Below are 15,259 nucleotides of genomic sequence, written 5' to 3' on the forward strand. Positions count from 1 at the left end.
TAAGAAGCTCTTACTTGACATTTTTTCCGTATCAAGTAAAAGGGTTAAAAAAGCGGAGATTTACGGAATATTTCAGATATTTGATAGGCCTCCAATTTGGTAGGCGAATCATATAGCATTTGGTAGTTCTAGGTAAGCGAACGCGGGGTCTTCGTGGGCGATCATCTAGTGTTACTCAGCGATCGTGTAGCCGAGCTTAGCGATCGTATAGCATTTGGTAGGCGATCATATAACATTGGGTAGGCGATCGTATAACATTTTTTTACTCAACGATCGTGTAGCATTTGGTAGGCGATCGTATAACATTTTGTTACTTAGCGATCGTGTAGCCGAGCTCAGTGATCATATAGTATTAGGTAGGCGATCGTATAACATTTTGTTACTCAGCGATCGTGTAGCAGAGCTCAGCGATCGTATAGATAATTTAAGTGATCGTATAGTATTTTGTAAACGATCGTTTGGACTTGTTAAGCGATCGTCTAGTCTCTATTTGTTTATTAATATTTTCACGCGAATCTTTACTTGATATTTTTTTAATGTCAAGTAAAATATAAAAAAAATTACCTAAGAATATTTTTTTCTTACTTTAATGAAAAGCCCTAGATTGTCTCTATTTGTCTATTAATATTTTCACGCGAACCTTTACTTGATATTTTTTTTAATGTCAAGTAAAATATAAAAAAAATTACCTAATAATATTTTTTTCTTACTTTAATGAAAAGCCCTAGATTTATAACTTCATTTTCTCCATTTCTCTCCTTCCCCAAACCCTTGGTCGTCTGCATTTCTCCTAGTTGCTTTTGCCCGCATTTCTCTAGTTCGTCAGTGTTGCTGTCCGTGGTTGTCCGCTGTCAGTGGTGTCGTCTGGTGGGTCATCCGCTGCTAGTGGCTGTATTGGGAAACTTTTATCATGATTACAATAATAGACTTTTATCACTACCTAAATTCAATATCACTAATACATGAATATGACTGATATTTATCTAAGTTCTATCACTAATATCATTAATAATTTATATTATCAAGACACAAATATTATGGTACACCAATACACAGATATTTCAATTTGTGTCATTCATTTTGGGCTATCTATGCCATTTTTTGTGGTTTATTTATGATAGACATCGTACTCTTAAAGTCCTATAAAAAGAGGAAAAAAAACTATTGACCTGTTTAGTATCATTCACATTTCTCATTTTTTGAGAAATAAACTTGTTTAATAAATTATCGTTTCTTATTTCAAACTTTTAAGAAATGTTTCTAAAAATGGTGTAAATTTCTGGACTAAAAAAGTAGTTTATTTCAAATTCGTTTTCATTTGCTATTTATATTTGATATTTTGTTATAATAACTAAACTTGATAATTGCCTTGTTAGTGCTAAGTTACTTATGAATTAGGTACTTTCAAATTTTGGATACGAAACTCAATTTCATAATTCTTATGAAAAAAAAGAAGAAACAAAAATCAGATAAAGAAAAAAAAAAGAGAAGAAGTAAAAAATGGAGAAAGAAGGGAAGAAGAAGGAAAGTAAAGAAAATAAGAAAAATAGAAAAAGAAAGGAATGAAGCAAAAATCGGAGAAAAGAAAGAAAATAAAGGAAAGAAGCAAAAATCGAAAAAAAGAAAGAAAATAAAAAACAAAAATAAAAAAATGAAAGGGAAGATGAAGTGTGCAACAAGACAAGATAAGAGCAATCAAAATTAGAAATTAGAAAAAATTTAAAAGTTGATTAGTCAATACTTCCATATTTGCAGATATTTTAGAGAGATGATTCATTTTTAAAATTTTCCCTTATTTACCATCTATTGCAAATATCCCAAAAAAAAAAAAAAAAAAACTTATGCCATATTGTTTCTCCATAATCCAGTAAGAATAATTTTATGTAGTTGATAAAAAAATTATGGTGTTTGGCATGAAGTAAAATTGATTTTAGAAAAATTTAAAATCATTTCAAATTGATTGTGAAAGAATTAGTTCATAGGTGACTTTTGTTAAGTGATTGACCAGAAATCAGTTCCAAAATGGTTATCTAATTCATTTTTTTTATTAAAATATTGTTTGTTAGCTATTTGTGAAATCAATTTTTTTAAAATTTAAATACTGAAACAAAAGATGACATGCATTGTCTGCCATTAAATTGTTAATAAAACAAACAATCATATATTTTTTGAATTTTCTTTTAATATCTCTTATAAACATTTACCTTACTCAAAATATCAACCATGCATATATGAATTTAGTAATAAAATAAACAGAAATGGGTATTTATCATAATTATTTAGTTAAATGATAATTTCTTAAATAGAGAATACAACTTTTAGTAATTCGATAACTCTAAATTCACTTTTAGAACCAAATATAATAATTCAAAATCATTTTTAAATATTTTGAAAATCACTTTAAAAGTTTGGAACCAAACATAAATTTGATTGTTTAAAAATTAATTTTACAAAATCAATTGTACCCAAATCTTTTTTTCTAAAATCACTACTCTAAACTCCAAATCAAATAAGGAGAGACAGAACATCATTTGGAAAATAATAATTTCATATCAAACAACAACCCTTTATAGGAGGCAAAAGCTGCAATGGAATGAGTTATATATCAAAATCTATTAAGTCTTAAGAAGGGAATGCCGCAGACCCTTTATGTTTGTTTTGCAAGAAAGATTGGAAGTTCGCATCTTAAGCCTTTTGTTCTAAAAAGTTGGCCAAGAACATTTGGCTTAAATTCTTCCCTAATATGCGGTCTCTATTTATGATGTTCAGATCTTTCTAGCATCCTTTGGAACTTTGGAATGATATGGTTAACAATCATGAAGAGGAGGAATGAAGCAAGCCGATTGCAATTTTGTGGTACATTTGGAGCTACCAGAACTCTATTAAGATCGATGGGTCAAAAGATTTGTGGGAGGTTTTGTATAGAAATGTTGATTGGCCTCTTGATTGGAGAGCCTATTGAACCATGTTTTGTGGAGCCTCACCTAGTTTAACAAGTGGAAGATGAATATTTATGCTTCTTATAACAAGGAGATGTGTTGTAGTGGAGTGGGATGGGTAGTGTGTGACTCTTTCACGTCTTGTTTATATGTGTAATAGGGATACTCACTATGTAGGGTGTAGTTGGATTTAATGAAGTTTGAGCTTTGGTTATCATTCTCGTGATTTGTTAATTGATTCCTTTTGCCCCTTGAAGTGTGTTTTAATAATTTTTTTAGAAAATATTTAATATTAAAAAAATCTAAAATTTTAGAGGTATAAATTGATTCTTAGAAAAAAAAAAAAAAAAAAAAATCAATATCAGATACTAACTTCACTTTATTTTCCCCCTTTTATCTTTTATTTTTCCAAACAAACATCAGATGTTACGTCAGATGTGATGTTTAAAAATTCACTCCACCCAATCTATGAATAAAAAACGAATTCTCTCCAATCAAGTAGTTGAGAGTTCCTGAGGTTTCTTCATCAGATTCTTCAAACTTACAACCAATTTGATCACAGGAACTCCCATGGAACAATTACTTCTATTGGCGTTCTTTTTCGTATTCCCGTTCTGTACATCATCGGGCCTCGGAACTGAGCCGCCATTGGAGTTGAGTCATCTAACTCGGGAGCTTCTGGAATCGGCAAGAAACCCCGAGTTCTTCGACTGGTTGGTTAGGGCTCGAAGGAAATTGCACGAGAATCCGGAGCTGTCCTTCGAGGAATTCGAAACCAGCCAATTCATTCGAACAGAGCTGGAGTCGCTTGGGATTAATTTCACTTGGCCCTTCGCTAAGACGGGGATTGTGGCGTCCGTCGGATCAGGTGCGCACCCATGGTTCGCTCTTAGGGCTGATATGGATGCTCTTCCTATTCAGGTTTCTATCCATTAACGTAGGAATTCCCTTTTCGAATCAGTATTTTTTATTTCCGCCTTGTTCTATCTTAACTGAACTGGAATCTAATTTCCCCTCTTTTTGGTGAAATTGGGAATGATTTCAGTTGCGTAGAAGATTGCAATTAGATTTCGGTTCTTTCTAATTGGGTGAGAATCGATTAGTTTCCTGTTCTGTTCTTTTGTAGAATATTTGGCCCATATGAATTCCATTTACACTCTGAAATCTGAATGGAATGATTGTGTTTTCATTTTCAATAACTTTAGCTATTTGAGTGATGATTCAACATTACCATTTTCAAAGGAAATGGTTGAGTGGGAGCATAAGAGTAAGAACGATGGCAAAATGCACGCTTGTGGCCATGATGCTCATGTCACAATGCTTCTTGGAGCTGCTAAGTTGCTTCAGCAGAGAAGAAATGAGCTAAAGGTAATATACAATTATTTATGTCAACCTTCACAATTAGGGGAAGTCAAATCTATACTATAGTTTTGAAAAACTTGTCTTTTTCTTTTTGTAATTTGGCCCAAAATTCAAATATTTTCTTAAAGACAGGTAAAAACCATGGAAAAGAAACTGTGAGAAAACAAGCCTACAGTTTTAAAAAACTAAAGACGAAAAAAGAAATTATCATCAAACAAAGCCTAAGGAAATAGTTTAAGGCTTTTGTTTGTTCATTTTGTTGCTTTGCTTGATTGATATGGTTCATTTTGGAAACTCTTTGTGAATTCTGAAAGGGCACAGTGAAGCTTGTTTTCCAACCTGGGGAAGAGGGACGTGCTGGGGCTTACCATATGTTAAAAGAGGGTGCTCTGGACAAGTTTCAAGGCATATTTGGGTTACATATTATTCCAGAATTGCCTGTAGGGACAATTGGTTCAAGGGCTGGCCCATTTATGGCTGGTAGTGGTAGGTTTGTGGCTACAATTCAAGGAATTGGTGGTCATGCTGCAATGCCTCATAATGCAAGAGATCCAGTTCTTGCCATGTCAACTGCTATCATCTCTCTTCAACACATAATTTCTCGAGAAACTGATCCTCTTGATTCCAGGGTAATCTTACTTCTCCAACACAACATGGAAAATATTGTTGAAACTCTGTTTTTGTTAGTCCACAAACTGATTTTTGGTTCAATCTAACTTTTGAACCAATAGTTCATTTTGAGTTGATTTTTCTTTTGGTTCGTAGAAGGATCTCTTTGGAGTAGTCACGATCAATTACTTTTTGTTTGTCACAATTCTGTCCTTATATATCTCTTATATTTCATTGACAAAAGATCAACCAGAAAGAGATAGTAAAGAGTGACTATGCATGACTAAAACAATTTGTGGTGTTTGGTTAAAATATTAAACAGTGATATTATCGATTAAAAGAGATTCTAGAACTTCTCAATAATCAAAGTTGATGTTGAAAATTTCTAAAATATATACAAAATAACACCTAAAATGCTTTTAGAGCAGCATTTAACTAATTCTTCTGTTTTTTGTCCGGAGATGCTTGTTCACTAGTTCTTTCACTTAGTAATGCTTTCTTTCAAATGGAATGTCAAACACACTAAAGATTATTGTTTAACCATATTCATGAGGTGCAACTTTTTTTTTTTTTTTTTTTTTTTTTTTCTAATTTTAGCTGACAATTTTTGGATGACAATGCTTTGAACATTTTGAAATTAAATCGTAAACCATATACTTACTTTTTTGGTAGGTGATCACTGTTGGGTTTGTCAAGGGTGGACAAGCAGGAAATGTTATCCCGAAAACCGTTACATTTGGAGGTACTTTCCGAAGCATGACTATGGAAGGTCTTTCCTACCTCAAGCAAAGAATTCAAGAGGTACCCTCCCACTTCGGTTCCTAGTGGTAGAATATTTTATAGTGGCAGTTGCAAGCATGTCAAAATTAGTTAGAAAAATCAGGCCCATATCCCCAAGGTATAAATTTTGCAAAAGTAGAAAAATCGGTGAGCCTAACCTAATTTAAATGAGACATTGAAATTGAAAAGTAAAAAATGCCTCCACTGATTCACTGATTTCCATATGAAATTTGATTGCTATGTGATTAATATCTAATTTTTATTTGCTATTGATTGCTATACAATTACTAATGATACATGCTAGCTGATTGTTTTTTTATTACTATCTGATACTAATTACCAATTATGCCGATTATTATCTAATTTTTATCTGATTACTATCTTATACTGATTCTTAATGGTATTAAATGCTATTTGATAATGTTTGCTATCTGATTGATATTTGATTTTGATTGTTATATGATTTCTATCTATAATGATTGCTAATGATACTGATTTGCTGTTTGATTGTTGTCTGATTGTTATTTGATATTGATTGTTATCTGAATATCAATAATATCAATTGTTATGTGATTCTAATTTATTATGTGGTATTGATTGCCAATGATACCGATCGTTATCGTTGCTATCTGATTATTATTTGATACTAATTCTTAACGATACACATGGCTATTTGATAATGATTGTTATCTTGTTGTTATTTGACACTAATTGTTATCTAATTATTATCTTATACTGATTATTCTTCTTTTTGCCAGTGATATTGATCGTTATTTGATTGCTATCGGATTATTATTTGATACAAAAATTATTTATAATTCACCTCTCACATTGATATGTAAAGTATATAAGTTTAGTGATTTCTAAAATATAAGTAAACTGATTGTATGTTGACTGTTGTTGGATCTACTATTGATACACTTATGTTTAAAAGCCTAGACATGCATGTCAATATGCATCAAACACAAAACCAGACAGTTTTCTTCTTCTTCTTCTTCCCTTTTTTTATTTTTTTATTTTTTTTATTTGTGGGTTAGCCTTAATAATCAATGGTCTTAAGCTTAGTGTACCTTAATCTTAGGTATGACTATAGAAGATAGCACAATTGGGATCTTGATGTTAAGTTGAACAAGATGATCACGGAAGTGAATTATAACAAAAGAATTATATGAATAACTCATACCATGATTAACAACCTTAAATAAGATATAACTCACATTGATATATAAGTATATAATGTCAAAGATGGTAATAAGATAGAAATTAGGTATCATTTAGATAGCAATCACTTAACAATCAAATATAAATTAGATAGTAATCATATAACAATTTATAGAAGAGTAAATGAAAAATGGATTTGGAAATCTTTAGAAGTGTAATATACAATTGAAAATGGGAAATTTTCACAGATATAAAAAATTTCAAACTATTTACAGAAATAACAAAAAAAAAAAAAAAACACTAATAGACACTGACAAATCTATCAGTGTCTATCAGTGATAGACTTCTATCTGACTTCTATCTATTTCTATCATAGATAAACACTAATAGACTCAGTCTCTATCAAAGAAGATTAAAATTTTGCTATTTTATGTAAATAATTTTCCTTATTATTCTATTTTTGAAAATCGCCCATTGATTATCTCAATTTGGTATAATGATATACCATTAATATCTAATCCAGAACCAGAAAAATCAGCAAAATATAACAATTTGGCACGACCTAAATAAGAAAAAAAAAAATCATGAAATTGAACGAAAAAACCCTTCCATTAAAAAAAAAAAAAAAAAAAAAAAAAAGCCTGACCAGCAATTGATTTACTATAAGAACAACGTTTGGACAACAATGGATTCAAATTTACCTCTAGTAACTTGAGCTTAATACTTCTGTAAACCAAACCAAAGGTGAATGCTCATGTACTGGCTACCTGTAGAAATCAATAAACAAAAAATTAGGACATTAAAGGAGAGAAAAAGTTTAGAACCTACAATAAACCAATCCATTTGATTCCAAATAAAGGATTTAAAATAATAAAATGAACAAACACAAAAAGAGAAAAAAAAAAAAAATCGTAAGGAATAAATCAGATGTATTGAAGTACTACACTAAAGCCCTTGAGGAAAAAAGTGGATAAGGGCCATCACAAAGATCAAGCTAAACAAAAAACAGAAATATAAGAGAAAAGTAGATTTGCAGACGATTAGAATTTAGAGAAAAAAAAAGAAACAAGAAATACCTGACTGAGGTTGCTAGTGCCGGAGTAAAGGGCCAGACGGTGCCATTAGATGTATTATAAACCCTAATTTGCTTTGTAATTTTGGAAAAGAGAAAAAAGGATCCGAAAAAAATGAGGAGGAAAAATAGGGACCACAGTTTGTTAAAGAGGGCAAAATCGAAGTACAAATAAAAATCTGAATTTGAGTATTTTGCTATATGTGTAAAATCACAAACATCAAAGACATGTTTGGAAAATACCTAAACTATTTTGCCATCTATTGCAATTTCCTTATTTTATATATGGATCCACATTAGCCATAATCCGTCACAAATTCTTGTTGAATTGATGGACTTTTCACTGATATCAAATAAATAAGGAAAAAGAATCACTCAGTTTAGGAATTATGATACAAGAAACTGTGCTGGCTTACTGAAATCATCCCACCAGGTCATAGAGGTTCAAGCAGCTGTGCATCGGTGTACTGCCTCGGTAGACTTTATGGAAGAAAAGTCGATATTCTACCCAGCTACTGTCAATGACGAAGCATTGTACAGCCACGCAAAGAAGGTAGGAGAACATTTGCTAGGAGGAGAATCAAATGTGCATCATCTTCCAAAGATCATGGCAGCGGAGGACTTCAGCTTCTACTCGCAGCAGATGCCTGCTGCATTTTTCATGATCGGAGTGAAGAATGAAACTATGAAATCTGGAATACCGTTGCACTCGCCATATATTGTCCTAGATGAGCGAGTTCTTCCAGTTGGAGCTGCTCTTCATGCTGCAGTTGCAATTTCTTACTTGAATGAACAATCTGTGCACAGTAATTAAGAGGGTAGGAGAATGGCATTTGCCACATTTCTTGTTTTGCTAAAGGGGGATTTCGACATAACAATGTCTTTGCAGATGAAATTTTTAGATGCTCTGTTTCCAATTTGGTTTTGCTATAAATAAATGATAGGGCCCTGTAAAGTGTTAAGCACATTGTGGAAAAGGATGCATTGTTTTTATGCCATTAAGTTTACAGAATTTAGAATTTTTGGTTCATGTCTTTTAAAGTGCTTACCTTTTGGTCTTTTAGACTTGAATATAACTTTTATTTGATTTTTGAAATTTAAAAAGTGATATGTAGTCTCCGATATTTGAATTGCGAGTCTATTTACTTTGTAGTACGATATAGAAATGAGAATAAAAATTGTGGGATCTATTTTAGTTAAGAACATTCTATAGAAAAGATAGTAAAGAATTTTGGAATGTTGAGTTGATCATTATAGTATGTAGTTATTATTGTCTATGGATTATAATAGTTTGTATTTGTGATGTAGGCTATTTTATTCTGTATTATAATAATCGGTTTGTTTAAAACTTTTTTCTACTATTTTTTCTTTTGTAATTACATTTTTATACTTTAATTTAGAAATGAATTTTATTATGTTTTTTTGCTTCATTATTTATAAGTATACTGAAACTACAAAGGTTGGACTTTTTCAATTTTTGTTGTAATTAGATTTTTTTTATACTTAAATTCAATACAAGAATTTGATTACATTTATATACTTCATTTTTTTATAACCATACTAAAGCTACCAAAAAAAAAAAAAAAAAAATAGAAGTTTGAAACTTTTTCAATCATTATTGTGATTACATTTTTTATATTTTAATTTAAAAAATAAGTTCGATTACATTTGTTATGCTTCATTTGTCTTTAATTATACTAAGATTTCGTTTGAGATTGTTATAACTTTTAAAATAATTGTTGGTAGCTGTATTTCTAGAAAAATTAACTTGTAGATAGAAATAAAAGAGTATTTGGTAATTTTTAATTTTAAATTAGAAAAACTAGTTAAGATGTTTGATAAATTAATATTAAATTAGTGTAATTTAGTTATATAATTATTTAAAAATATATATGATTTGAATTTGCAACTATTTTTGTTTAATTAAAGAAATTTTATGAAATAAAATTTTTTAAAAAATAATTGTTATAAGAATTTGAAACAACTAAAATTTGAAATAAATGTGAGAAATTAAATTAATGAAAAAAAAATTTGAGATGGGTAAGCGAAGTACCACATTTTTAGGAAAACTAAAATCTAAAAGTTTCATTAAATAATTTTTTGCATGTTAGAACAATTTTATAAGTGATTCTGGCTAGATTGATAAATTAATTATTTTACCAAATAGTCTAGGTAGTTAATATTCTCCTAAAATAGCTTTTTTTGATTTCAAAAGCAATTTGAAACGGACCTTAAAACTAAAAAACAATAAACAATAAAACCAGTTTGAAAAATATATGCTTCATTCAACATAATTATAAAAAAAGTTTCATTATCTTTTTATATGCTTAATTTTTGTGATCTCTCTATTTTTTCAAAAACATTTATAAAACAAGTTTGATTTCCCTTTCTTTTCCAATAATAATAAAAAAAAACAATGAAACACTATTAGATACATATCATTTTTGTTTTCAAAAAGTAGAAAATCAAAAACAGAAAACAAAAAACATAAAAACCAAAAATTAAAAACAATGACTATTAAATGGTGTCATACAATATCATCGACCATGAGGTAAAATGGTTATCACCCCACATATTGAATTAAGGAAAAAAAAGGAATTACATATTCACATATTCAAACATTGTATAATGAACCCTGAAATTTTTACTTTTATATAAAAAGTCTGAAAGTTTATCTATTCTACAAGAATTTAAGGGGGGAAAAAATCCTAATTCCATCTAATTCATTAGTTCAAGTGATAATCTTTATGAGCAAAGTGAATAATTCATTGGTAAATTGACTTATACTAGTTCAAATTTCTCATAACCTACTTTTATTGTTCTTAAAAAAGATAAATAATATTTCTAAAAATTGTTTCAACTAGAAATTCTAACTATAATTTATTTTATTATTTTTTTAGTTTAGTTAAAGCCTCCAAAATATTTATAACACGAATATGAAATCTTTATTGCCTATTGAGATAAGAGACTAATTATCATTTTAGAAGTTGATCTTTCGATCTTCATTGAACAAAAAGATTTAAAAACTTTAGGAAGATTCATGCTCAAAACCCTAAATCAATTTTTTGGCTTTTAACGTGGGGTCTTTTTAAGTGTAATAAAAAAGTTCAAAATATTTACAACAATAACAAAAAATCTACCCAGCCTAAAATTAGCCTAAAATGGATTAAATAATACAATAAAATGAATGTAGATTGCCCAAAAGCCCAACCCATACGATAGTGAAATACCAAAAATATCCCCAACCCACGCAAAATCCCCCAAATTAATCATCCAATCATCTTCACGTTTAGTTGAAAATCGCCTGATTACACAAAATCGGATTGTCCAACCCGACTGATCGTCTTCCCACGTTTCCAACGGCTTGTTGATGAATAGTGCACGATAGAAACATGTTTCTTCTGCTGCTACTACGACTCAACGACTTCTTCTTCTTCTGCTTTGCTACTACTTTCCGTCCTTCTTCTTCTTCATCTTCTTCTCCCTCTGTTGCTATGACTGGTTCTTCTTCATCTTCTATTTCCTGCTATGATTGTTGCTGTTGCTACACTGCTGCTACAAGTGCTATAACTGTCGTTACTACTAAAAAATTCATTCTTCAACATTACAATCTATCATCAAATCAACTCTTCAAAATTATAATCCTTCTCTTTTCTTTTCATTTCATCAACTCTTCCATTTAATCATACTTATTAAACCTTATTAAACCTAATTATTTGTGTAAATAGATGGTAAACAAAAAACAAAAAGTGGTCAAAGCTGAATCATCAACAAGCATAGGAAGCAAAGGAAAAGGAAAGAAAATAATAAAAGCTGAATTATCAACAAGCAAAGAAAGAGGAAACAAAATAAAATCTAAAAAGAAGAAAAAGGTGAAACCAATTGATTATTGATTATCGTTGGTAGATAATGTTAATGTAATTGGTGATTGATAATTTCAAATTGAAATAGACAGATATAGATTACTATCATTATCTATTTGAGATAGATAGTGATAGTAGATAGATAGAGATATAATACTATCATTATCTATCTGGGATAGAGATGAAGTACTATCAGTGTCTATCTGAGGTAGACAGAGATAGAGTACTATCGGTTTCTATCTGAGATAAATAATGATAAACTTCAATGAATGGGTTTTTAAAGGATGGGTGACTTTAATGAATGATAGAGTTCTATCATTTAAGGATTTGACTTAGAAGAGGAGGGATATAGTTGCAATGAATGTGTGCAATTAGGAAAACAATATGTAAAATTGATGACAGACACTACTCCAAGCTACATAAACCCTACTACAAATGAGTGGCATATGAACGGTAGTAATGTACTTAAGGTTTTATTTGACTTATTTGACTTATTTAATGATGGATTTTTATTGTGTTGTTGTGCATTGATGCTTATTTAATAATGTACTTGTTAGTACATAGTTGTCTATTTGAGTCTATCTATTAATACATGGTGATAGACTAGTTACACTATATGTCTTAAGAACTTTAGCAACTATAAAATTTTTTTTAACATCAATACATACTTGTCTACTTCGAATTGGGATAGACAAAGATAGAGTACTATCAGTGTCTATCTAGGATAGTCAGTGATAGAGTACTATCGGTGTCTCTCTAGGATAGATAGTGATAAAGTACTATTAATGTCTTTCTGAGATAGACAGAGATAGAGTACGATAAGTGTCTAAAGATGGACAATGATAGAGTTTTATCATTGTTGTTGGTAGATAGTGATTTTGTTAATGCATTGCACTCTATGTTAGTGATAGTGTTTTCAGTTTTTGAAAGTGTGAATCTATCTGGGAGAGACATTAATAATGGTAATTGTTGAAGTATACTTGTTCTATAATGTTATTGCTATTGTTGGACTGTTTTTGTAGTATTTGGTACTTAGTTATCGTGATGGTTTCTGAAATATACTTGTTATATAATATTATTGCTATTGCTTTATTCTTTTTATAGTATTTGGTACTTGTACTCTATTATTTTGTTCACTATACTAACTGGATATAAGTAATATATAGCATGTGATATACCAATATCACTATCTATCTGGGATAAACAGTGATAGTATTCTATCACTATCTATTGTGGATAGACATTGATAATAGACATCTATCACAGATAGATAGTGATAAACTTCTATCATTGTCTATCTGAGATAGACAGAGATAGAGCACTATCAGTCTATCAATAGATAATAGATAATAGGTAATGATTTTGTTGATAGTTATCTTGCTAGTTGGTGGTGTTATTAAAATTTTACTTTCTAACATATTATTAACTATATATTTTCAACAAGTGGGACATGAATTGATTATGGAAAATGAGAACATAAACTTAAGAGTTATTGTCTACTTTAGTATATAGGTATTGAATTTGATAAGAACAAAATTAGATGAAACATTTTTTTCTCAAATTTTAAATGGCCCATTTGGACACTTCTTAATATTAAAATGGCCAAAATACCCAACCAATTCCTCAACTACTTAGTAAGAAGACAATGCTATATAAAGAAGCTGAATATTTTAGCATTCAACTTTAATGGCCATATAGTAGAATTTGGATTGAATGAATTTTGTTTAATAACTGGATTGAAAGGCCACGTCTTCCCTCAATTAGATTTAGGAAAAATAAAAGTGTTTGAACTTGGAAATTATTTTTTTGTTTATGATGATCATATAACTAAGAGAGATATAGAGAGAACTTTCAAAGCACTATGCAATGAGGAAGACTCACTGAAAGTTAAATTAGCCAATCTCTAAATCCTAGAAGCTCTTTTATTCCTCAAGCAACAACACAACCATGTCAATTTAAAACATGTAGACATTTTGGACGATGAACAAGTATTCAAAGACTATCTTTGGGGAAGATTGTCTTACATCCTAACCTATCAATTCTTTAAGAGAGCATCATATACTGAGAGGATGCTGTTTGCCTTCAAGGATTCCCATTAGCATTAGTCTATTGGGCTTTTGAGACAATTCCAAAAATTTTCTGATTTAGATGTTGAATTTGGAATCAAAAGTCTAAGAATCATCACATGGGAGTGTTTAGAGTTAGATGAGTGGAGGATTCTAAATGAGAACATTTTTTAAACAGAAGATGTAAGTAATTCCTTAAATAAGAATATTTTCATTGTCTACCACTTTAAAGATAGACAGTGATGTAGTTCTATCTCTGTCCATCACTGATAGACAGTGATAGACTACTATCATTGTCTATCACTTATGGTGCTAGTTATTTTTCTCTAATAATTTAATATATGTTTACTTGTAGTTTTATGTGACACCACTATGTTGAACAGAAGAAGAATCTAAATCAACTTTCAAATATTTCATAGAATGTGAAACAGAGGAAGAGAAAGAGCGGGAAAAAGAGAGGAGAAAAAGAGACAAATGAACCAAGAAAAAAATGAACAAATTGAAGGAAGAGGAACAGATAGAGTAATGAAAGAAATTAGTGAACTAAGAAAAGGACAACATAAAATAGTAGAAGAACAAAATCTTCTGAAACAAGGCCAAGAAGAAATAAAAAAAATGTCGAGGTCAATTATGGAAAGACTAAATAGTAGACTTCTATTAGAAACAACAACCAAAAAGAAAAAAGAGCATAAAGAAGGTGTGGAAAAAATAAACCGACTCTTGTAGCCTTCAAATCTTAGAAGAAAGTGATGATATTGATACAATGGTTGGCTATGCAGCATCATTTTTATCTGGAGTAAGTATTTGAATTGTCATATACTATTTTATTTTATTTAAATATAACCATGCATTTATTATTTAGAATTGCTTTTCCTTGTAGATTTAAGTTAAAATGAGACACATGTAAGATAGACAGTGATTGAGTGTTATTAGTGTCTATCTCAAATAGACTATGATAGTCATCTATCACTGTCTATCTTAATATTATGTTTTTTTTTAAGTTTCTTACTTACTTTCTTTCTTACAATTAAATAAATGTAACCATATATTTACTAAAATTTCTTTTCCTGGTAGATCCAAGTTTAAAATGAGAGGCAAAGAAAAAGAGAGGTTTGTATGTATAATAGATAGGGATAGTTCTTTATTGGTCTATCTTAATATTATGTTTTTTAAGTTTCTTACTTTCTTAGATAGGAAAAAAAAAAAAAATCTTGGATAGAAAACAATAACAAATTGTTTTCTTGTAGAAAACTGAGATGCGAACACAATAACTTCAAACACAAGATGATTTTCCAAAACACAAAAGTTGCCTGAGGTTTGATTCTTTTCTTAAACTACTTTTTGTTCAAACAAAAAAGTTGACAGACAGAGATAGACTACTATCAGTGTGTATCTGGGATAAACAAT

At 29.9% G+C, this 15,259-nt stretch overlaps 1 protein-coding gene across 1 annotated transcript; it reads left to right on the forward strand.

Annotated features, from left to right (window-relative positions):
* The first annotated feature begins 3,338 nt into the window (after positions 1-3,338).
* Positions 3,339-8,953, forward strand: LOC120091050 (IAA-amino acid hydrolase ILR1-like 3). Its single transcript, XM_039048853.2, has 5 exons — positions 3,339-3,860; positions 4,182-4,307; positions 4,616-4,930; positions 5,583-5,711; positions 8,357-8,953. The coding sequence occupies exons 1-5, from the start codon at positions 3,510-3,512 to the stop codon at positions 8,735-8,737; spliced, it is 1,302 nt and encodes a 433-aa protein (XP_038904781.1). The 5' UTR covers positions 3,339-3,509; the 3' UTR covers positions 8,738-8,953.
* The last annotated feature ends 6,306 nt before the right edge of the window (positions 8,954-15,259 follow it).

This window comes from Benincasa hispida, chromosome 11, assembly GCF_027475165.1.
Source record: "Benincasa hispida cultivar pf3 chromosome 11, pf3_genome.v1.1, whole genome shotgun sequence".
Taxonomy (NCBI): Eukaryota; Viridiplantae; Streptophyta; class Magnoliopsida; order Cucurbitales; family Cucurbitaceae; genus Benincasa; species Benincasa hispida.